Source organism: Leishmania braziliensis, chromosome 22, assembly GCF_000002845.2.
Source record: "Leishmania braziliensis MHOM/BR/75/M2904 complete genome, chromosome 22".
Lineage (NCBI taxonomy): Eukaryota > Euglenozoa > Kinetoplastea > Trypanosomatida > Trypanosomatidae > Leishmania > Leishmania braziliensis.
The window spans coordinates 58,280-80,261 of NC_009314.2; the positions used below are offsets into that span (position 1 = coordinate 58,280).

The window sequence follows — 21,982 nt, forward strand, 5'->3', positions numbered from 1 at the left end:
TCGCGTCATTGCAGAACAGAGAAACAAAAATGAATGACCACGCAGAGAAAGGGAGAGAAAAGAGAAAAACAAAGCAACAGAAATCAACAGTGCTGTGATGGCCCCTCCGTTTCCTGTTGAAGGAGCGAAGTGCAGATGAGGAATGCAGCAACGGGGGGTTGGGGGGGGGGCAAAAAAAAAAAAACAGCAACAACAATCGACAGAGCGTCGTTGCACGATGGAAAGAGGAATGGGAAAGAAGCGCCTATACCTCCCCCTATAGGCGGTCCAGTGCGCATGTACACTTGCACTGCAATTCATTCGACAAACCCCTACCCACCACCCACGCACAGACGGTGAACGAGACACGTGTGTGCAGACTCGGTGTCTCGAGGCGCGTCACACAAAACAGGGGCGGCCAGAAACGTACACGCCCACGCACCGAGCGAGGAGCAGAGAGAGAAGAGAGAAGGGGAAGGGGAAGGGGGAGGGGGAGAGGACGACCGCGTCACACTCAAGCAGAGGTGGAAGTGACACAGACAGACACGCAGAACCACCGCCGCCGCGAGAAAACGACATCCCATAGGCGTATGTGCATCGCGAGGCCAACACACATACGCACAAAAACAAAAGTGACACTCTTCTACGCTTGAGGCTAGTCGCTCCGTACGTCGTCACTGGAGAGGGGGGGGAGGGGGCGAGTCACCACTGCACGTCACCGCCGATGATATCCCACCAGGCATGACAAACAACACAAAAACATCCGCGCAATGAAAGAGGGGGGAACACGCTGGAAGTACTAGGGAAAACGAGGTGCAGCGAGGGTAATGCTTCCAGGGGGAAGAGAGCGATCCCTGCAGCTAGAAAAGATAAAGCACAGAAGAACAAAGAGAGAGGATGACGGATGCTTTCACACATACACACACACACACACGACAATCGAGGCGCTCAACACGCGTGGCAAAGCCTGCGACCGGGGAGGGGGGGGGGGGGGGGGGCAAGTAAATACACACCGACAGACACAGTCACAAAGCATTAGTACAACGAGGAGGAAAACACCGTTGCATCATCGATCGTTATACTCAGAAGAAGGCATGAGCACACAGATGGGGCGGAAGACCACCACGGAAATTCTAACCTTCTCCGCTTGCACCCCTTGCACGTTACGGGCTGGATGATTTCGGGTTTCTGCTCTGTTTGCCGTCGCAACCACTTTCTGTCGCACGTTTCCTCTCTAGTGGAAAGGCATCGACATCACGTACAGGGGCTGACTTGGTCCGGGCTGTCCCGCTTGCGGGATCGATGGTGCCGAGTGCGGTACAATATAGCACTGGCCGTTGAGGTCTTGCATCACCATGTACGTTTGGCCCATCAGTGGCGAAGGCTGTGGCGGCATCGTCGGAATCATGATTGAGTCCGGCGGGAAGTGCTGTGCCGGTGGCGGAGGTGGCAGCCGCAGCGCAGCGGCGCAGCTCGGTGTCGCCCCCATCGTGTGCCAGGCGTTGGTGGGTGGGACGAACACGTGGTTGCCGGGTGTGCTAAGGCCACTGCTGCTTGGCATCTGCATCGCCTTTTGGTGAGGAGTGGATGTGTCGCGGTTCGAACTCGCAGAGCGCGAGGAGATCAGCGAATCGACCTTCTTTCTGCCAGTGGCGGCCGTGTTGAGAGGAGTCGTACGGGTGAGGGCGCTGACGCGACGCACGCTATGACGCCTGCTGGACTCGCAGTTTGTGGTGGAGCTACCCATGGACACTGCATCCGGGTCGGAGATGGAGTTGTCGGTGCGATCGCGGGCCTTGTAGTGCACAACGTGAACGAACTGACAGTGCTCGCCGAAACAGCAAATGCCGTTCTTCGAGTAATGTGCGCAGTGCTGCATTGTCACCGTCGGCTGCTCGTTGCGCATGCACAGGCTGAAGTACTCTTGCGCCCCGCGGGTGACAAACAGCAGACCGCTATCGTAGGCCTCCACAGGGGTCGGCGTGTTCGGCAGTGCTACTCGGAACTCGACACCAGAGGGAAGAGTGAGATACGTATTGGAGGAAGTCCACCGTGTGTGCAGGGAGTGGCGGAGAATGAGCTGATCGGGCATGTATATGCTCGCAGTCCCGTCCGCGGCGCTGCTGCCGCCGAGGATGGAGTCCAGAGGGTTAGAGTTTTCCATATTGCTAAAGGCCGGTGCGGCAGTTCCAGCTGCAAAGGGCTCGTTGAGCCTTTTCGCGATAATCTCTTCCGCGGGCGCCAGCGTGACGATATTGGGCGCGCCAGTGGCGTTGCTTGGCACCAGGTGCCGGAGCGCATCCTGAGCGTCCTCAACGTTGAGGACACAGTGCAACTCACGGCACAGGGAACCGTTCACGCACTCCTTTGTCTTGTTGTACTGAGAGCAGAGAAACAGCTTGTTTCGGCTCTTGTTTGGGCCGAGTTGGTTGTAGTCGTGCAGGTAATCGAGGGCACCGCGAGTAACTCTCACCTGGATTGAAGCCACGGTGAAGAGGTGCACCATGTCATGGCACAAAAAGCGAACGCAGAAGCCGCGGGGCAGCGGCGTGCTTTGAATTTCACGCTCCGTCATGGCCTCCAGATCGTCGATGGAGGGGATGTGAACCATGTCCCACTTCTTGCAGCGAACTTTCTTGAGCCGCGAGCTGGAGGAGGACTGGGCAGACATTATGGGTAAGAAGAGGGAAGGTTGATCTTAGCCGCTCACTATAACGCAGGGGAAGCACAAATCAAAGAAGTGGAAATCATGAAAAGGCAAACAATCACAGCAAGTAGGTCAAGCTGTCAAGAGCACTACTACGGAGAAAGCGGAGACGTCGATGGAGAGGGAGGGTTCCACCTACACAAAGGAGCGCGATGACTATGAAGGCAATTCCTGCACCCGTAAAGAGAGGTTGACGACCGCACGCGAGCACAACAAAAAGAGAAACGCGAGTGAGCGGATGAACAACTGACAACGGTGCACTATAGAGCAAAAGGGCAACAGTGCAAGAATACCCTGCGTGAGTGTGTGCTTAGGACAGAGGAAATGCGTGAGCTGAGGTGCGAGAGTGTCTGTTGCGCGAGGTTTCTCTCTATGAGCTTTATGCTCTGCGCTGTCGATGTTGGTTGCACCCTGTCGATGTTGTTGTTGTTCGATTCCCCTTCCCCTTTTTGTTCTTCGGTGTGAACTTTCACGTTTGCCTTGCGAGGACCGCGTTGCTCTGGATGGTCATAGATGCAGACACACACACACACACACACACACACATGCACACAGACTGACAAGCACGCCAAAGCGAGACGACACTTGTGAGAGTGGCCTGGCTGCGCAAGTGAAGAGGGAGGGAGGAAGAGAGAAAAGGAGCAAGCGCAAGAGAGTGACAACAAGTCAACGACAGAGACAGAGAGAGAGAGAGAAAGACCCAAATAAGGGAGCGGGGAAGAAATAAACCGCCGCGTCGAGGAGGGGATGCAGCCCAGCCTGGAAAAGAAGTGGGTGGAGCAAATGTGAGGAGGTTGGGAGGCGCACACGCACAACGGAGGGAGGCAAAGACAGAGCGGTAGTGGAGGCGGTGGGGAGGGGGAGTACTGATCAGTGGTAGAAGAGAAAAAGCATACAAACACGCCAAAGGTCGACTGGTGTAGGCGCGCTACAACACAGAAGGCGACAATGCAAAGAAAACGAAGAGCACTTGATCAAAGAGGGGGAAGGAATAGCTAAAGATGCGTAAGTACGAGCTGGAAAGAGAGGGAATGACTGACAGCACTACGCAACAGCAAAACACTCGCGATGGCGCTGACTGTGATGTTGGTCGAAAAGTGGAATTGCCGAGAGCAGAAAAAAAAGATCAGGAAGGAGGACTGGAGAGAGGGAGATAGAAAGGGAAGAGTGGCTGATGCGATGTGCTCGAGAGAGAGAGAGAAGCGGTGATAGGTGTAGGGGGAGAGCCATCATGTTGACGTGGCCATGAGACGAGTGAGTATTCCCCGAATAAATAAATAAAAACGACAGAAGAGGCGCCAAAAGGAGGAGAAGGCTAGCGAGAATGAGAGTGGGGGAGGTTAACACGGGTGCAGGTAAAGGCAACCCCGGCACTCCCACTTCACCCGGCATGTCACGTCAGGAAAGAAGAATGTGCGAGGGGTGAATGGAACGCAACCAACGGAGAGGCATCAGAAACGTGGGGGTGATAAAGCGGGAAGGGAAAGAGAAGACTGCCTCGCGCGTGCAGTGCTGGCTTCACCTTATCATCTGTTGAGCTCTCCCCTCAATAGCGCACCGAAAGGCTATGAAAAACATCCCGTACAGCCAGGCAGCGATGAGCTCATCGCTGCCTGTGGGTCCTGTCGCCCACAGAACGGGAGGGTTCCCGCCTCACCTTTCTGACGACGTATGCACCTTTTTTATGTTTGCTCGACTTGCCTCTTCGCAGGTCACATGGGTGCGATGACGGTGCCAAGACACCGTCAAATCATCACAGATGGAAGAGGAATTTGAATTACCAAAATAACACTCATCTAGCCAACAAGAAAGACAACAACGCAGCCAGCAAGGGAAAAGAAAAGGTTGTATTGAGTCCAAGGGAAGGGTGGGGAGTACATCAATGGCATCACAGGACAACATCCCGCCTGCCCTCCTCCTCCGTACGCTCGCCCGGCACGGCTGCGTCCCTAATCGGCAGGCACGCATCCCTTTCGCTTGCGTTGAGCTCGCATGACTCGGTGACCCACGCAGATGTCATCAAACGGGAAAAAAAGAGTGACCGTATTGTGGCAAACACCAGTAAAAGGTGGCGGGGGAGGAGAGGGGAGGGTTGACGGAGGCGGTGAGGTGAACATGGGATGGTGGAGGGAGAGAAGAAATCGAGGGAGGAAGCGGGAAGGAAACAAGTGCGTATTGCGTATACACTCGCCAACGAGGATGACGAGCAGAGTCATCTCCATCAACCATCGCACGCAGGTACTGCCAGAAAAGAAAGAGTGTGGGCCCCTTCCCCTATCACGACACTTTTACATCTACGCCTAATTTGTCCTGCAGTGATGTAATATGCTTCACCACGTCTTTGCGTCGCTGCCTCCACTTACCCTCCAGCGATTGCAGTCCGTCCGTGCGGAACAAGATACGCATCAGCTCCTCGTAATAGCCCTTGCGCTGTGGATCTGTCAGCGGCGATTTCATCGCACTCTCAATGACGGCAGTGTCTGCCTCAATCTCCAGTAGCGTGATCTTCTCAGTGTTACTGTACTCCCCCGCCGCGATGAAGACCCGAGCGTCGCTGCGAATACCGCTGTCAAACAGCTTTGCCTGGAGCGATTTGGGCAGCAGTTTACCGCGGTAGACTACCTGCGCTTCCGGTGTCAGCGTGGGCACCGCAGCTTCCACCGCACGGATTAAGTCCGACACGGTAAATTCGCTGTTGATCGGTACCGAGACCACCTGGTTGAGTGAAGGGATATTGCACTCCACCATCAGCCGCACCCGCCGGCGCTGGCTGTCATCGCCATTGCTGTCTTCACAGCTGAGTCCCTCAGCTGCTGCACTGGACTGTGCACTGTGCGGAGAGGGTGAGAGGTTGGCCGCCTGCGACGACGCGGCGCTAGAGAGAGCCTCAGTCGCGTCTTGCGACCCCTGTGGCCAAGGAGAGCTGCGTGCACTGGTACCTGATACGGCTCGGCCACTCCCCGGTGCGGGCGAGGGACCGTTCCTCGCTGGAGCAAGAACGGGTGGAGGCGTCGGCGTAGAGGGATGCGGAAACGTGCGTGTCGGTGCTGAGAAGCCATCCGCCCTCGTGGGTCTGCTGTGTGACCTTGCGCGCTCCGAACTGGTGGACAGGACCGAGCGTGCCGAGTTCTTGAACCGATCCTTGACAACCGTGCTGTCGCGCTTCGCTTTCGCGATCTCCAGAGGCGTCTCTGTCGGGCTCATCTTCCGCGCAGCGGCGTTTGTGTGGGTCGGCATTACCTCAACTGTCTTGTTCTTTCGAATAGCGTCGGCGCTAGTGCTGGCAGTCGAGAAGTGGTGCGTAGCCGGATGAGTCGGCTCGGGGAGAGCATGTTGTTTCTGCGGTGGTTGATGGGCGGCCGTAGGGTGCCGGGGGGACGGTAACTGGTGCTGCGGCTGGGTGTCAGCGGGGAGGGCAATGATGAGGGAGCCGAAGGGGTAATCGCACACGTAGGAGTTGTCATCGGTGACAAGTCCGTTGTACAAGAGACGCGTGTTGGGGTCGTAGCCATATTCTTTGATCAGAAATGTACGTAGTTCCCCGACCAAGCAGGTGACGGGGAGAGCCAAGTCGATGGTCTCTCCCCGAGTGGATCGGATTTGAGCTTTGGTTTGCTCAGGCTCATAGCCATAGTAGGGCATGGTGCGTCGCCGAGATGAAAAAGAGAGGAAGAGAGAGAGAACAAAGACGACGTGCGCGCGAGCACTTTGAGTAGACACATCACAAACCGAGAAGAACCAAAATGAGAAACGAAAAAGGGGGAGATTAGCAAACACCGTAGGAGGTAGAAGAACAACAACAGAAAAATAACGATGACCGCCACACTGACGATTAGGAGGAGGATGCGCGAGTGCTCGCTGAGAGCGAACGAAGCGTGTAAAGCACAAGACGCAGGGTGATACACACGGGAGAGAAACAAGAAGAGCGACTAAACAACTCGTGTACACACGCGACAAGCACATACAAAATCGTCGACGAGAAGCGCAAGTGCACGAGTGTGTGATGGGTCTATTGAGTACAGCTCAAACTCTAGCGATGCAGTCAAGGAGGCGGAGCGGCAGACCGTAACGGCCGCAGTGCTTGAGCACTCTTTTTGCTCTTGCTGCTATGCCCCCTCTACCTTCCCGCTGCCTCTTCTTCTACCAAGTATTTGAGGAGGTAGAGGACTGAGGAAGGCGCGCAACGCAAGTAAGGACAGCAAAGTTATATGTCGGAGTCAACAGAACGAAGGCCAAGTGGATGGCCACCGCAAATGAAATGATCGATGATGAAGGGGCGTGGGTGTGTGCGTGTGTGTGGGTTCTTCTCTTAGTGGCTATGTTGGCTGGCTGAAGCACTGCTGTCCTCGCCGTTCGACCCATCGTGAGTGCAAAGGAGAGGGAGAGAGAGGGGGGGACGGGTGCAAGATGCAGATGAGTGATTGTTGTGTCGCCGCACCAAGAGAGAGAGATGTGAAGGGTCACCGCCACCCACCGAAGAGAGCGGCAAGCAGCGGGTGTGCCTGTCAGTCTGTTCCGCACTCAAGTGCGTTACACCGCGCTCCATTAGGCACCAGGACGAAAATAGGCTGAATTCAGTTGGCAAATGCGCGTGCCTCCCCTCTCCGGGGGGGGTGCCCCTCGGGCCATTGCAACGATGATCGACATGAATGCAAACAGAGGGATGAGCGAGTTCAACGCAAGTGGGAGACGTTGGAACAACCCCCCGCGTCGGCAGAAGGCATGCAGAGAAGCAACACTCCTTCCACCGCTACGCCGTCAGGCAAGCGGGGCGTACTGCACAGGTCGCCCTGGTATCCGGTACTCTCGTGTGTAGCGTGCAATGACGTGCTCGAAGCTTTGCTCTGGTGGAACCAGCATACAAAGGTACTCCTTCAGCTCCACCTGGTCCCAAAGCTGCGGGCGAAGCTCAAAGAGTGCGCGGAGACGAGCGGCAAAGTCGTTGCTGAGGGTTTCTTTTGGTAGCCACCACGCAGTATCTTGCGCGGTGCCTCCAACGCCGCTGCTGCGCGACTCCACCACCACGTAGCCGTGCAGTTTCTCCATGAGAGTCTTTTGCATCCCTGTCGCTCCGCGGTGGGTAATGCCGGCCACAGAGAAGAGAGGCGATGGAATAGCATCCATCCACGCCTCTGCGAATGTCTCCAACGGCAACCCACGAGCCACTTCGCCGGTGCCCAGGGTTCGGCAGACAACGTCCTGGTGGGCATCAAAAACACCTCCAGCGAGGCCCACCAGCACTCGCTGCAAGTTTAGCACCGCCGGCATCCCCAGCCGTGCCACAGAGTCCTCGTGCTTCGTCGTCTCACTGGCGACTCGCGGTACACCGTAGACTGCCTCCAGTGAACGCAGCACGACGTCTGGGTAGACGGACGGACAGAGGTGCTCCCGCGCGGCGGGCCAGGAGACATCACACGGCTCTGCAGCATCGAAAAAGGTCAGTACTGCCGTCAAGGACTCGTGCACGAGGGAAGGGTGAAGAAGGCGAACAAGGCCACGGTGCACGACGGCGCCGAGGCTCTGCAGCAGATCCGCAAGCTCCGAAGGACTGCTGCGGAAAACACGAGCAAGTTGCGCAAAGGTGTACCCGCGCCCTGGCGTACCAGCGGTGCGGCTGCAATGACTGCTTCCATCGGTGCCCTCAAGTTCTTCAATTGTCAAGTACGACTCACCCAGCACAGCGCACACGTTATCCTGCGGGTGCACGGCATGGCTGTCAAACATACGGCTCAAGGCAGCCACGACGACGTCATTGGTGTACTGGCGGACGTTCGCTTCGGGGAAAGGGAGAGCAGTAGTGGTCGTGGCCATGCCGTCAGCGCTGCAGACGTCATCGCTTCTGCACGGGGACTCACCGCTAGCAGATCTGCCGATGCGGTTGAGCCGCCGCGTTGCCAGCAGCATCGTGTTCGAGTACTCGACGCGGCGGACGGAGCGGGTCGACTGTGCGTCGTGCAAACAGAGCTGCCCATCACCCTTCATGACGAATGCGACTGATACGTTATCACAATGTGCGGTTGCGGAGGGGGGTGACGAGGCGCGTGCCCGTTTGTGCCTAGCCATACCTTTCTTGGCGGAGTGGATCGGGTACACCTGTTCCTGTAGCTGCTTCACCCATGCCTCATCGACAGAGACGAGTCGGTACTCACGCCGACACGCGAAGTCAGAGCGCACCAATATGTGGTCCATAGACTCTTTACGAGAGCCACCAAAATTGGCTGTGCTGGGAAATGGCGGGGAGTAAAAAAACGACCAGAGAAAAAAAAAAAGGAGGAGCGCAATAAAAATATGTCGCCGTCTAGAGAACACGTTGCGCGCCATATGAACCCCGCATCTTTGTCGATGAGCGAGTGCGTGTACCGCTGTTAAAAGCACTGTGCGCCTCGACAACGAGGAGGGTAATCACACCACTACCCCCGGCTTTGCTCCTTCTCCTAGGAGCCTTGTCAACCCTTGCGGTGTAGTTCGCCGTGTACCACGGTGCCAGCGGGGGTGTGACGACACGAGGTACAAGAGAGGTGGAACAACGAAGGATGCCACAACACGAAGAACACAAATTGGATCGAGGCAGCAAGGGAGGGGAAGGGGGGAGGGCGATGAAGAGCCATGCTGCACCCGATCGTCCAGCAACAACAACATAGAGAATTACAGTCCAGCAAAGCAAACATGAGCGATACAAGTTGTGCGAGAGAGAGAAAGAGAGACCCAGTTGCATGCGAATGAAGAATAGGAAGCTTCTCAGCGCTCTTGAGAGGACTGCGGTGCAGTGTGCGTAATTTCTACCAGCGAGCCTGCGGGATCCTCATCGGCTCCACACCAATAGCCTCTCTGTGAGCCACAGCATACTCTGAGGTTCCCAGGCAGAGTCCACAATGAGGAAAGAATTAGCACGGCGGGCAACATCCTACGACATTCCCCTTTCTCTTAAGCCACCGCCTCACGACGAGCGAGAGAGGAAGTTCCATTCTCACAAATGTTCCCCTCGTTGTCTGTAGCCTCATAGAACAGTTTGCCTGTTTGACAAATTCGCCTCACACATATACAATGAAAATTGGGAAGAGAGCAATTGCATTTCACTGGGCCCGTTCTCAATCATACAGCATGCGCCAAGCGCCCCTCGATCCGCCCCTGACACTGTCAGTGACCCATCGTGTGGTGCGGCGCAGCGGTAGAGACACACGCCACGGCAATGCAGAATCAGTCATCTGAGCACAACCCCAGCCTCGATTTCTATCCATCGCCCGCTGGCCGCGTCACAGCCGTGCCCGTCGTGTCAGCCGCCGCCAGGTGCCTCCCCCTCGGGGAGGCGCCGGCTCTCCCACAGAAATACGGTGCTGCACCACGACACCACGCACGGTGCGGTGTCCCCCTCCCCCGTCACCAGGGAGAAGATACTTTCGCTTTCTTTCAAAACGTCCTTCGGTCACCAACAGCCCGGCAAGCCTGCACAGCGCACTTACCGCTGCTGCACCACAACTGGCCCCTGGACGCCTAGCACGCGCCGTCTGCCGCTGAATCGGGCCGTGCGTCTACCGGGCTCTTGCTGTCCTCCCTCGCATGCGTGCTGCATGGTCGGCGCCAGACGCACCTGGGTGAGCTGCCCGCTTCGATCCAAGCAGGCAGCACCCTGCTCGAGGGCAGAAGCAGCGGCGCCTGTCCTGCAGGCAGCAGGGGGAGCAGTCCAAGAGCATGTCGGAGGGCCCGAGGGGGGAAATGGGCCAGCCGCAGGTCAGAGCTCTGCGAGACACGGTGCTCGGCCTGCATGCCATGCCCCGCCCCCAGTCGCCTCAAGGCGCGGCTCGCGCGGCCGGACGGAGGAGACGCCGCACACCTCGCACACATGCGCTTTGGGGATTGCTGCGGTGCATCTCGGCGCGCCTCATTCGCCTATCGCTCATGCGATGCTAGCTTCTGCGTGCCCTGTGCGGACGGGGCACGCCATGCCAGGCGTGCCTCACAGCCCCCGCATTTTCGGACCCTGGGGCCTCTTTCAGGGTGACGCTGCTGCCCGGGGAGAGGGGGAGGGGGGCTCGCTGCCTGCGTCCTGCTCTTCCGTCCGTGTCTTGGAGGCGTGTCTGGATGGCCGGCGCGCGCATGCCGCCCTCGCCTGAGTCCGCACGTCCTTGACGCGTGTGGGTGTGTCTGGCGGAAGGGACCCGCGGATAAGAATGCGCCGGCGCACGAAGAGATCGCCGCCGGTCGTCCTGGAGGTACACAGCGGGGCAGCGACAGCCACCCGACGGGGGAAGCCCATGCAGCGCCATGGATTTGGGCTTCATCGCATAAAGATGTGAAAGGCGGTGTGCTGTGAGCCTCAAGACACCCGCTGACCTCTCGGAGCACGCCGGCAACAACCCCGGGTCAGATATCCTCATGGCAGACACAGGCGGGATGGGGTACAACAGTGCTGAGGCACTGGTGGGCGGCACGCCGCCTGAACTCCATGGCGCCCCTGTAGGAATTCAAAGCGCGGACAGGTGCCCGTGCGCAACTGGGCGAGCATCGGGTCTCCCGTCGTCTCGCAAGCGCAAAATTGGTGCTCTTTCGGTCTCGTGAGACTGACAAGTAGCTCTCGTCTCAGCGTTCCACATCGCGTATGGCGGTTGCGCGAGACGTCGACCTGTCGTCGGACACGGGGTGACCAAACTCCGTGATTGATGCAGCTGGCATCGGCGCCTATATCACTGTCGACCTTTCAGGCTTCTCGACGTTGTCGCTGCGATTCGAGTCACAGTGATCGAAGCAAATTGCAGTGAGAAACGCACGCGATGGGTCAGCAGCCCCGCAGCTTTGTTGGCGGAGACGTGAACACTACAACAGAGCAGTGAGAGCTAAAAGAGGACGAGAGACTCAGTGGAAAAGCGTGTCGTGGAAAGGACGCCTTTAAGTGCGTCGGGGTGGGGGGTGGAGGGGGGGGGAGGAGGGGGCACGTGCGGCAGGGAGGCGTCGATGTGACCTGCAGAGAACTGAGGGAAAGAGAAATGAAGAAAGCACACACAAAAAAAAAAACGACAAAAATAAGGCAAAAAAAAAAAACAACAACAACAACAGCATACATGCGAGAAACAACAAGAACAGCGCATGGAGCGCGCTAGAGAACCAAACGAGAAGCTACTAGGGTGGTTGGCGGCGGCGAACAGCGGGTGAAGCAAGCGTTATGGTGCATTACAAGCCCGCTTAGTTAAGTTCTCTCATCAAAGACCGTGAACTGCCTCAGGTGGCATTGTGCAGAGAGGGAGATACAACAGAGAGACCGAGTGACACTGTCCAGAAACTCTGGCGGGGCACTCCACACTGATTCTCAAAGGAAGCACACCAAACGCTGTGGGTGTCTGCATATATGGCCTCTTTGCTCAAGCGCCTCAGCCTCTTGCACATCAGCGACAACAACATAGAGTGAAAGAGAGAGAGAGAGAGAAGGGAAAAGATACAAAACGTGAGAGGTCGGGTGCTACTCGGAGAAGCAAAACACTTAAGAGTGCACACAGAGGTGCTAGCGCACGCAAACACCTTACAGCATACTTGCAAGAAAAAAAGCGCACAGGTGGGAGAGGTGAAGAGAAGCACGTCTAGGCACGCCACCCCCCTCAAGCCTATGACGGCAACGACGAACCAGCACATCGCGGGGCTGATTCTGAGAGCGAAGGGTGGTGAACCTGCTGGTGATGAAAAGAAAAATAGAGAACGAAAAGAAAATCAGAGGGAAGTACCGTGAAGAGTGACTTCGCGTTACCTCCATCTACAACCCGCCTGCGACTCTTTAGCCTTGAAACGAAGATGCCTCGGCGTAGGGGTTGTGCGTGAAAGACCCACGAGTCCCTATGGTTCTCTGCGAATTCGGCAGGCCGCCGAGTGGTCGCAGAAGTGGCTGATGGCTACCATAGCTCTCCGAAGTCGCTGGAATGCGTGAGAAATGCGGTCGCGAACCGGTTTGGCTGTTGCCGAGAGAGCAGTCCATGTACGAGCCGCTCTGGGACACCAGGACGCTGCCCTGAAAGTGTGGTGGGTTAGACGTCGAATACGACTGGGAGTGGGCCTGGTGGCACAGAGACCCGTTCGCAGTTGCAGAAGACAGCGACCTCGAGTAGTCCTGCATGCTGCCTTGCATCGGAGCGTTGCACGACGGCGTGTGACTGCGGCTGAAGAGCTCGTCCTCGCCGTTGCCGAGGGTGATCTGACGACACAGATGCAGAAAGCTGCACTCGTTGCCGAAGCGGCAGAGCCCCTTTCGGTGCTCACGGCAGATTTTCGACTTCGGCACGTGGAGCAACATGCCCCCATTTTCCTCGTATCGTGACCAGAGGTAGCGGGTAGGGCACACATTGTGGAGCGCAATCGTGAATCTCTGCTCCGTGCTAGTGACGTTGTTTCCGTTGTAGGCGTCGTCACCGGTAGAAGTCGTATTCAACTCGCCGCTCGACGGCGATACAGCGGCGCACCCGCTTTCTCGCTCGACTTTGGCCTCTACCGCGAGGCCTACTTCCTTTTCGCGTGGAGGATCAATCACGACGACAAGGCCTAGAGGAAATCCCTCCATGTTGCACTTCGCGCCGTGTGCTGGGCAGCAGGACGGCGTGTTGAGCGCAACACGCCGCAGCTGCTGCACCACGCTAGGGTCTGCGTGCACCTGGAAGCACCGGTCGCCTTGGCGGCAGCGCCCCTCCATGTAGAGGCGGCAGACTCCTGGCACGAGGCCATCATCTTCAAAGGCGAGCGTCGGCTCCACCGCGGTCATGGGGATGTTGAGCTTTGTGCTTGCCGTATCAATGGCAGAGATCCATGCCATTCCGGAGAGGTGTTTGCTGGGCCTTTTGCTGACAGTGAGCAAAGGCTGCGGCGCGCGGACGCTCTGGCGCGGCCTTAAAAGCATACTCGATTCGAGGGAGCAAACCGTGTTGCGGTTTCCATACGACCCGGTCGGCATAAAGTTAGAGGCTGATCCCACGCGCACTGTAGGGAGTGACGAGTGTGACGCAAAATGTTGCGTGAAACTCATCCTCTGTTTCCTTTGCGCTCGCCTCCTTCGTGCAGTAGGCGAAGCTCTCTTGTCTTATGGAGAAGCAGGGGGAGGGTGACGGTGAGAGTTTGCCACTGTGAGTCTCCTTCGAGCACATGCGAACACACACACACACATGCGCACGGTGTGTTGCTCCGCAGTGTTGCGATGAATAGAATGTAACTGAGGGCTTGTAGCAGACAGGTTAGCGACACTACAACGCAGTAAACACAGAAAAAAGACAGCCTGAAACACTAGCAAAAGCAACGAATAAAACAAGAAAAGGGTGTGTCTCGACTGTCACGCGGGACTGCACGTCTACCCTTGTGCGGCTGCTTTCTTTCTTTTTCACTCGTGTGTATGTCAGGTGAAGATAACAACACGTGGGCACAAACGCGAACAGGCGAGGCAGGCCACCACTCGACGCGTGAAGGAAAGGCAAGGGAAAGGGAGAACGTGGGTGTGGGAGAGAAAAAGAGGTGAAAGTTAAGACGGAAAAAGAACATCAAGAAATGAAGATGCGATGCGTATCTTCGCGCACTGGGCCCGTTCTCAATCATACAGCATGCGCCAAGCGCCCCTCGATCCGCCCCTGACACTGTCAGTGACCCATCGTGTGGTGCGGCGCAGCGGTAGAGACACACGCCACGGCAATGCAGAATCAGTCATCTGAGCACAACCCCAGCCTCGATTTCTATCCATCGCCCGCTGGCCGCGTCACAGCCGTGCCCGTCGTGTCAGCCGCCGCCAGGTGCCTCCCCCTCGGGGAGGTGCCGGCTCTCCCACAGAAATACGGTGCTGCACCACGACACCACGCACGGTGCGGTGTCCCCCTCCCCCGTCACCAGGGAGAAGATACTTTCGCTTTCTTTCAAAACGTCCTTCGGTCACCAACAGCCCGGCAAGCCTGCACATACCTCTGCACAGCGCACTTACCGCTGCTGCACCACAACTGGCCCCTGGACGCCTAGCACGCGCCGTCTGCCGCTGAATCGGGCCGTGCGTCTACCGGGCTCTTGCTGTCCTCCCTCGCATGCGTGCTGCATGGTCGGCGCCAGACGCACCTGGGTGAGCTGCCCGCTTCGATCCAAGCAGGCAGCACCCTGCTCGAGGGCAGAAGCAGCGGCGCCTGTCCTGCAGGCAGCAGGGGGAGCAGTCCAAGAGCATGTCGGAGGGCCCGAGGGGGGAAATGGGCCAGCCGCAGGTCAGAGCTCTGCGAGACACGGTGCTCGGCCTGCATGCCATGCCCCGCCCCCAGTCGCCTCAAGGCGCGGCTCGCGCGGCCGGACGGAGGAGACGCCGCACACCTCGCACACATGCGCTTTGAGGCTAATGGGTGCGAAGCTTGAGAGAGGTCATAGAAAAAAGAGCAACGAGCATGAGAGGCGTCGCTAGGATCCTGTTATGAACGTTGGTGTCTGCATGTCCCTCGATGTCGACAAGAGCGAACGGGTGGCAATGCAATGGGAAGCAGAAGAGAAGGAGAGGAGTGTTCAGAAGAAGGGAGGCGACAAGAACAGGATTGCCGTCACTTTCCGCATGAAAAACACACTCAAATCTGGCATACCGCGATGGAAGCATGCACCATCAGCAAGGGAGAGGTGCGTGCAGCGCCGGCTTCCTATCAAGAGGGTGCCTCAAAGAGTTGATAGGAAGAAGGGAGGCACGCTACTTATGCACTCCATCGCACTTTACGCAATGCCACCCAAGAGTACAACGCGCCACATGACTGTTTTGTGGCGGTGCTGCTCACGTCACGGATCTGGCATCTCCCCAGTTCGCTTGATATCAATCATGGGAAGCGAGAGTTTACAGAGGAAGAGCAAACAAGATGACTGGACGTGGCTGCGGTGCCGTTGTACTAAACAAACGGAGGCACCCCACCCCCATCCCCGACTAAGAAGAGAAAAAAAAACTACAAAATGCATAAAGGGGGCGCCTCAGTGTGCGGAGAGAAAAAAGTCTAACGCAGCACACGTGTGCCTACAGCGCTGGCACGACACACGCGTAAAAGAGAACAGGAAACCAACAGGGAAGGGGGCAGAGTCAAGTACAAAAAGAGAGAGGTACACAATAACAACAACAACAAGGGAAAAGAGGACAGCAAGAGTTAAGCAGAGACGCCAGTTGACATCGAATCAGTATCGCGCCCGGTCAGCAAAACCATGTCGATGGCATTCCCTTGTGTGTGTGTGTGGGGGGGGGGGGGAGGCGCTACAATAGGTGTGAGGGCAACGCCTCTGGATGCCCATCCACACATAAAGCTGCACACGTTCCTCACGTGCATCTCGCTTTGCCTCACACGTCAAGCGTGATGGGAAAGCTGAAGCTGACCACGGACGAACCAGCATACACACACCTAGGCGGCGGCTCTTGTTTCACTCCTTCTCCTTTGCTGCTCATCCCGAGCCTTGTCGTGTTGGAGAAGCGGCGCGGTATTCGTCAACTGACAGACGGCTGCGGTACAGGTGATGACTAAGGAGTAGTGGCAGCAGCCGAGAGAGAGGGCAGCAAGCATCGTGATCCCCACCTCAGTCCTACGGCGGCTCCTCTTCCTGGTTGATCTCCTCCTTCTCGCTCTAAAGAAAAGTAGGTTAGACTCGAACTGGAACCATCGGCGCAGCAGAGTCGATGATCATGTACAGCGGCTTCCCCTTCACGAGGGACTTGGCAAAGACCTCTTTACTGCCCGCACACGAGTTCTTGAGTCCGTAGAGGGCGGCGACGCAAGCGAGAAGGGTGCGGTGTTTGTGTCCCTCATTGTTGCGTTCTGCTTTGGTCCAGTGCCGCACCCGGTACTTCCAGAGAGCGCACAGCTGATCGAGAAGCTCGGGGTCAGAGACAACGGAGAAGATGTACCGGACCGCCTGCTGGCGAAAGGTTTGCCGGACGTGCGAGGTCTCTCTGCCCATCAGCTCCACAGCGGTGCGCAGCTGCGAGATCATCGGCACATGCCGTCGGTAGGCGATGTATCGCACTGGCATTCGATATGCCCCGGGAATAGTCGTCTTGGGCGTGAGCACCTTCACCTTGATCTGATGCGCATTCTCAGTTGCATTCCTGTACTGGCTGTATCGGTCGAGGTTGCACGTGCAGCAGCCTGATTCCGTCGTCAGCCTCATGGCTGCTGCAGTCCAAGCAGGGGCGTCACTCACAAACGTTGAATCACGCGGCTGCCCATGCAACAGACTCCCTGCCTTTATTGGCAGTACCGCCGTCATGGCCCCATACACGGCAAACACCGCATAGCCCGCACACCACACAGTGGTGGTGTTCGACGTTGCCCTTGAAGTCGCGGCCACCTCTGCGTTTGCCGCCGCCTCCTCGGGGCTTTCCGGCGGACATGCATCGTATGTCTCGTAGCAGCACTCCACATAGATGCTATCCACCGCCGACCCTGCAAACTGAAGGACCACCTCTTGCCTCTTGTGCTTCTTGTCGTGAAACCTCCAGGTGTAGTAGCCGTCCTTCGCAGCAGACGGAACAATGTGACGCACCGGCACCTCGATGGCTGGCAGAAACACTTTGGCAGGGGTAACCACGCTTACAAGGCAGAAGCACCTAGCGTACCGCGGCGGCCGTGCCGGGACACGAACCTTCTCGACCGCAAACGACAGCCGCACCTCATCAGTAGGGCGGACCGACGGGGTAGGTAGGACGTGCATGTCAAGACCGATGCCGGGCACCACATTTCGGCGGCGCTTCTCCTCTGTGTCGTTTGTCGAGTAGAGGGTCGACTCCACGGCCCAGTGGCGGTTATAGCGGGGCACGGGGCTGCCATCCATGTAGCCCTGCAGCATCTCTAGCGGGTGGAATACGACACGGAAGAGGTTTTCTATGTAGAGTAGCTTCCGTGGCGGCGCCGCCGCGTCGCCGAGAATATCTGCGGGAGGGTTTGCCAGCAGCACACCTCGGATAAACTGTGGGTACTGCACCAGTGGTGTGCCCCTCTCAGTGTCCTCGATCGAGAAGACCTTGGCGAGCACGCACAAGTACGCTGCGGCCTCGATATACGTCTTGAGTCGCTGGAAGAGGGCTTTCGTCGCGACACCGCGCAGAACGAGGTGGCGTCCCATATAGATTGTCTTGTTCCTCCAGTGTACCGACGCCGATTCTTTGTCAGCAGCGCTCTGCCGAATGATTCGTAGGACGTAGACAGGGGTCACCTCCCACTGTATCGGTTGCTGTGGCTTAGCGGACGCCGATGTCGCCGAGGCGTTTGATTGAACCACCCGCCCCACCTTTACTATCATCTCCAGGGTGCCTTCTGTGGACAAACCAATGCTGATGCGATGGCCCTCGATGATCGGACTCGTGCCAAGGCCGAGTCGCTGCAGCAGCGCACTCAGCTGCGTCAGCGACATCTCTCCGCTGCGGTACGTATCGTGTGCCAGAAAAGCTTGCGCCACCCGCTCCTTCGCTCGCGCCACCACGCAAGTGTTGAAGATGTCTTCCATCGCCTCCATGGGTAGTGGTACCGGCGCGTTCCTCAGAGCCTCTTGACGCTCGAGGTGGTTGAGTCGCAGCACGCGAAATGCGATGCGCATGGAGCGTTCACTGAAGCAGCCCTCCTTGGTCGGAGTGAATGGCGTGCTCGTTTCTTCCCGCTCCACTTCTGCTGTGCCGGCTGCAGCCGCGCGGCTACCGACCACTTCTCTCCACGCTTCGTAGAGTCGCTGCAGCGCCATCAGCCGCTGGAGGAATCGCCACACCACATCCTCTGTAGACTTGAACACAACAAAGCAGCACTTCGGCGCCTCCGGTGGATGCGGCACATCCTTTGCTGGTGCACGCAGAACCACAAGTTCCCGCTTCCCCGCTCCTGCACATTCCGACAGTAAAAACTCGGCGAAGCTGCCGTAGGCGTACAATGTCGTAGATGGGGAAGACTCGCCCGTTGCGCTGTACGCGTATGAGGAGTAACTGTAGGACGAGTAGGAGTAATCGTAGTAGCTGTCTTCGCCGGTGTACGACGAGCCGTAGTAATAGGAGTCGGAGTTGTCCGTGTACTCGCCGCTATAGCTGGAGCTGTAGTAGTAGTCCGAGGAGCCCGATGCCATGTGAGCTACTGGCTTGCCACGTCTCCCTCTCCGCTCCCCGGACGCAGTGGAGGAGGAATACGAGTAGTAATAGCTGCTGTCTCCGGTATAAGAGTAGGTATCGCTGTAGTAGTACGAGTCATCGGAGTAATAGGAGGAGCCGTCGTAGTAGTAGGAGCCGTCCGAGTAGTAGTACGAGTCGCTGGCGTAGGAGGAACTGTTCGAGTAGTAGTAGGAGTCGTCAGAGTAGTAGTAGCTGTCGGAATAGCTGTTGTAGCTGTAGCTGTAGGTGTTGTCGTCGTCGTCCGAGTAGGAGTAGGAGTACGTCTCTGCGGATGCCGCGTTGGTGACGGCGACGGCAGTCGACGTCACCGCCGGCGGGGTGGCTGCTGCGATCCGATTGGCACGCTTTGCCGCTGGTTTGGTGGATTGTTGCCCCGCTCCTACCACCACCACCTTGGGCGTTCTCAGCATGGGTGGTGTAGCGGTCCCGGTTTGGCTGTCGGAATAGCTGTAGCTGTAAGAGCCCTCGTTGTCATCATCTGTATAGGAGTAGCTGTAGGATCTGTCATCCCCCTCGTTTGCATTCGTCTGCCATTTCACGCTTTTCTCGCGATTGCCCATGGCTGGTGCTGCCTTCGCATGCGACGAAGGGGCGTCGCTGTAGCTGTAGCTGTAGCTGTAGCTATCTGCCGAGTCTGCGTTCTTCGCACCACCTGGCTTGGATGGAGAAGGCGCCTTCTTGTCTTGTATGACGTTCGCTCTGGGCGCACCTGCCAGCTCGGGGTGCAGCGACTTCTCAGCGGCGCTGCCAGTATAGGAGCCGGTGCCGTCGGAATAGCTGTACGTGTACGAGTACTCACCGGTGTAGGAACCGGTGTAGGAGTAGGAGTCGTCGGTCATTGGCACCGAACGTTGAGAGCACTCGTACGACTGATACGTGCTTGGGTGTTTGTCTGTGGTGCTTGAGAGAATTCGCTAACTCGAAGAGAAGGCGAGGAGGCTATGGAGAACAACAAAGCAGATTTCTATGCAGTGTGTGTGTGTGTGTGCTTTATGAATGTGCAGGAGTTTTCTCGTTGTGCCTCTATGACGATGACCACCACAGCACTGAAAGAAAGAGGAAACCAGAACGCGTCACTACCACAGCGATGGAGGTCAATCTTGGTCAAGTGTCACGTGCGTGCACCGCAGTCGCCCTCAAAGATGTATCAGAGAGAGAGAGAGGCAGCCGGGCAAAAATAAATGAGCGAAGGAAAAAGCTTTGAATCAACAGACATTAAGGAGAAGAAGCAGACGTATTGTGCCTCCAGTTAATGCGCACAGGGCACATTGAAAGCAACTGCACACGCATGCGTACCGTCACCTACACATCTACCACTTTGCTGCCCCACCTTGGTGACCTCAGCATCGAAGAACAGGAGGGGGTAAAGTTTCAAACGGGGATAGAGAGAGCGAAGTGAAATAGCTCCCATGCATACAAACGGCGCGCCGCTTCGGCAGCCTTTTCTTTCCCCACACTCCCTTTTGCGTTGCTTATTTCTACGTTTTCTTTTCCCACGTATGTTAAGCAACTGAAGAGCACCACGGTTAAACACACACACACACACATGTATATATATATATGCGTTCACTGCACATCACTGCGTGTGTGTCTCTCTAGAGCTTTATCCTATCACTTGATTCACCCAGCCTCTTGCTACCCTGTGCATGGGAGCGCCTGTGAGCAGTGCTGTACACGGGTCCTTCTGCTCAGCGTGCATCTCTGTGTGTATGTGTGTATTCATGAATGTGTGCATACACTCTGCGTGTGCAAGCAAGAAGGGGAAGAGGGGAAGGGGGGCAGGTCCGGGTGACTCAGGGAAGCGGTACTCACTACAGATGCGCGAAAGGAAAGGCGACGCACACACGCACACACACAGGAAGAGAAGACCGAGAGAACAGGAAAGAGAAGAATAAAACACGCGCCCCCTCCCCAAAGAGGACAAACCATCGCAGAGAGTGAAGAGGGGACGTAGGGAAAGAAAAGCCAACAACGTACACATTCACATACGCGTACTGGACGAAGACCTCAATACTTGCGGCACCAAGAACGGTTGTCTCGCTAGGCTTATCAGTGCCATCGCAGCTCGATCGAAACGCTAAGAATAAAGAGAACGGAGAAGGATACCAGGGAGCGGTAGAGGGAAAAGATCGGCATCGCAACAGGTGCGTGTGGTGGGAAAGGAGAAGGGAAGGGAAGGCAGGGCGGCCACACCGGTGGTCCACAAAAAGTGGAGTTCTTGTCCTTGTTGTACGTGTGTGTAGGTGTGTGTGTGTGGGTGGGTGGGTGTGCGCACCCATCCGTGGATAACCCAAACGTTCTCCTCTGCACTCGTGCAGCCTCAAGGAACCCACTTGCCTCCCGTCCTCTCTCTCTCCCTCTCTCGCTGAAGAAGAAGAAAAGAGCCAAAATACGGGCACTGTCGCACCCACAGGGAAACCAGAAAGCACCAAAGTACTGAAGAGAAAAGAGAAGGCCAACAAGAGAAACGAAAGCGCTGCGTGGTGAGGAGGGTAGGGGGGGAAGGGGGAAGAAGTCGACCCAGTCAGTCGGTGCTCGGCATCCGTTGGCACTCCGCCCAAAAAGAGCTCCAGCTGACCAGAAGCGCACAAACCACGAAGAAAGAGGCGAAGAGGACGAGTGCATGGAGTTGCACTCGGGGGGGAGGGCGGTGTAGGTGGACTGCAATAAGCCCAGTAACATCAAGAAGATCACAGGCGCGCCTCCGCGCATACACAGGCACACAAAAACTCATCTTTACATCGCAGTGGCTTCGAGGAAAGGCGACAGGGAGGGGCAGAGGGGTGTCGATGTGTACACCGAGGGTGATGGCACCCGTGAGGGTGAGAGATGATGAATGAATGCTTCTCCTCAGGTTTGTTTGTTTTTTCCGTGGCCCCCGCGCCTGCTCCATCTACTCCTCTGATACCCCTTTTGCGTATCACCGCACGGTTACGACAGATGAGCGAATGTGTGTTTGACGACATCCAGGGGGAGAAGGGCAGGGGAGTGGAGCAGACACGTGCGCACGTTCACTCGAGGAAGTATATACATCTCTCTAGAGAGCGGTGTATAAGATGGAGTCATACGACGAAACGGAAAAATGACTGTCATGGCGCACGTGGGTTTAGTAGACGAAAGAGGCACCACACCACACGAGAGGCAACCGAATAGTTTGGAAGGGGGAGGGAAATAAAAATACAACAAAGGAGCCAAAC

The 21,982-nt window shown here is 56.9% G+C and overlaps 5 protein-coding genes across 5 annotated transcripts; all 5 read right to left on the reverse strand.

Annotated features, from left to right (window-relative positions):
* Window positions 1-1,213: 1,213 nt before the first annotated feature.
* On the reverse strand, window positions 1,214-2,650 carry LBRM_22_0130 (conserved hypothetical protein; the record flags this gene model as incomplete). The annotated part of the gene is made up of 1 exon (XM_001564884.1): window positions 1,214-2,650. One exon carries the CDS (start codon window positions 2,648-2,650, stop codon window positions 1,214-1,216), a length of 1,437 nt encoding a protein of 478 aa, XP_001564934.1.
* Window positions 2,651-4,963: 2,313 nt separating this feature from the next.
* On the reverse strand, window positions 4,964-6,328 carry LBRM_22_0140 (conserved hypothetical protein; the record flags this gene model as incomplete). The annotated part of the gene is made up of 1 exon (XM_001564885.2): window positions 4,964-6,328. One exon carries the CDS (start codon window positions 6,326-6,328, stop codon window positions 4,964-4,966), a length of 1,365 nt encoding a protein of 454 aa, XP_001564935.1.
* Window positions 6,329-7,444: 1,116 nt separating this feature from the next.
* On the reverse strand, window positions 7,445-8,875 carry LBRM_22_0150 (conserved hypothetical protein; the record flags this gene model as incomplete). The annotated part of the gene is made up of 1 exon (XM_001564886.1): window positions 7,445-8,875. One exon carries the CDS (start codon window positions 8,873-8,875, stop codon window positions 7,445-7,447), a length of 1,431 nt encoding a protein of 476 aa, XP_001564936.1.
* A 3,571-nt stretch (window positions 8,876-12,446) lies between these two features.
* Window positions 12,447-13,472, reverse strand: LBRM_22_0160 (conserved hypothetical protein; the record flags this gene model as incomplete). Its single annotated transcript, XM_001564887.1, has 1 exon — window positions 12,447-13,472. The coding sequence occupies one exon, from the start codon at window positions 13,470-13,472 to the stop codon at window positions 12,447-12,449; it is 1,026 nt and encodes a 341-aa protein (XP_001564937.1).
* Window positions 13,473-16,276: 2,804 nt separating this feature from the next.
* Window positions 16,277-19,624, reverse strand: LBRM_22_0170 (conserved hypothetical protein; the record flags this gene model as incomplete). Its single annotated transcript, XM_001564888.1, has 1 exon — window positions 16,277-19,624. One exon carries the CDS (start codon window positions 19,622-19,624, stop codon window positions 16,277-16,279), a length of 3,348 nt encoding a protein of 1,115 aa, XP_001564938.1.
* Between the last annotated feature and the right edge of the window lie 2,358 nt (window positions 19,625-21,982).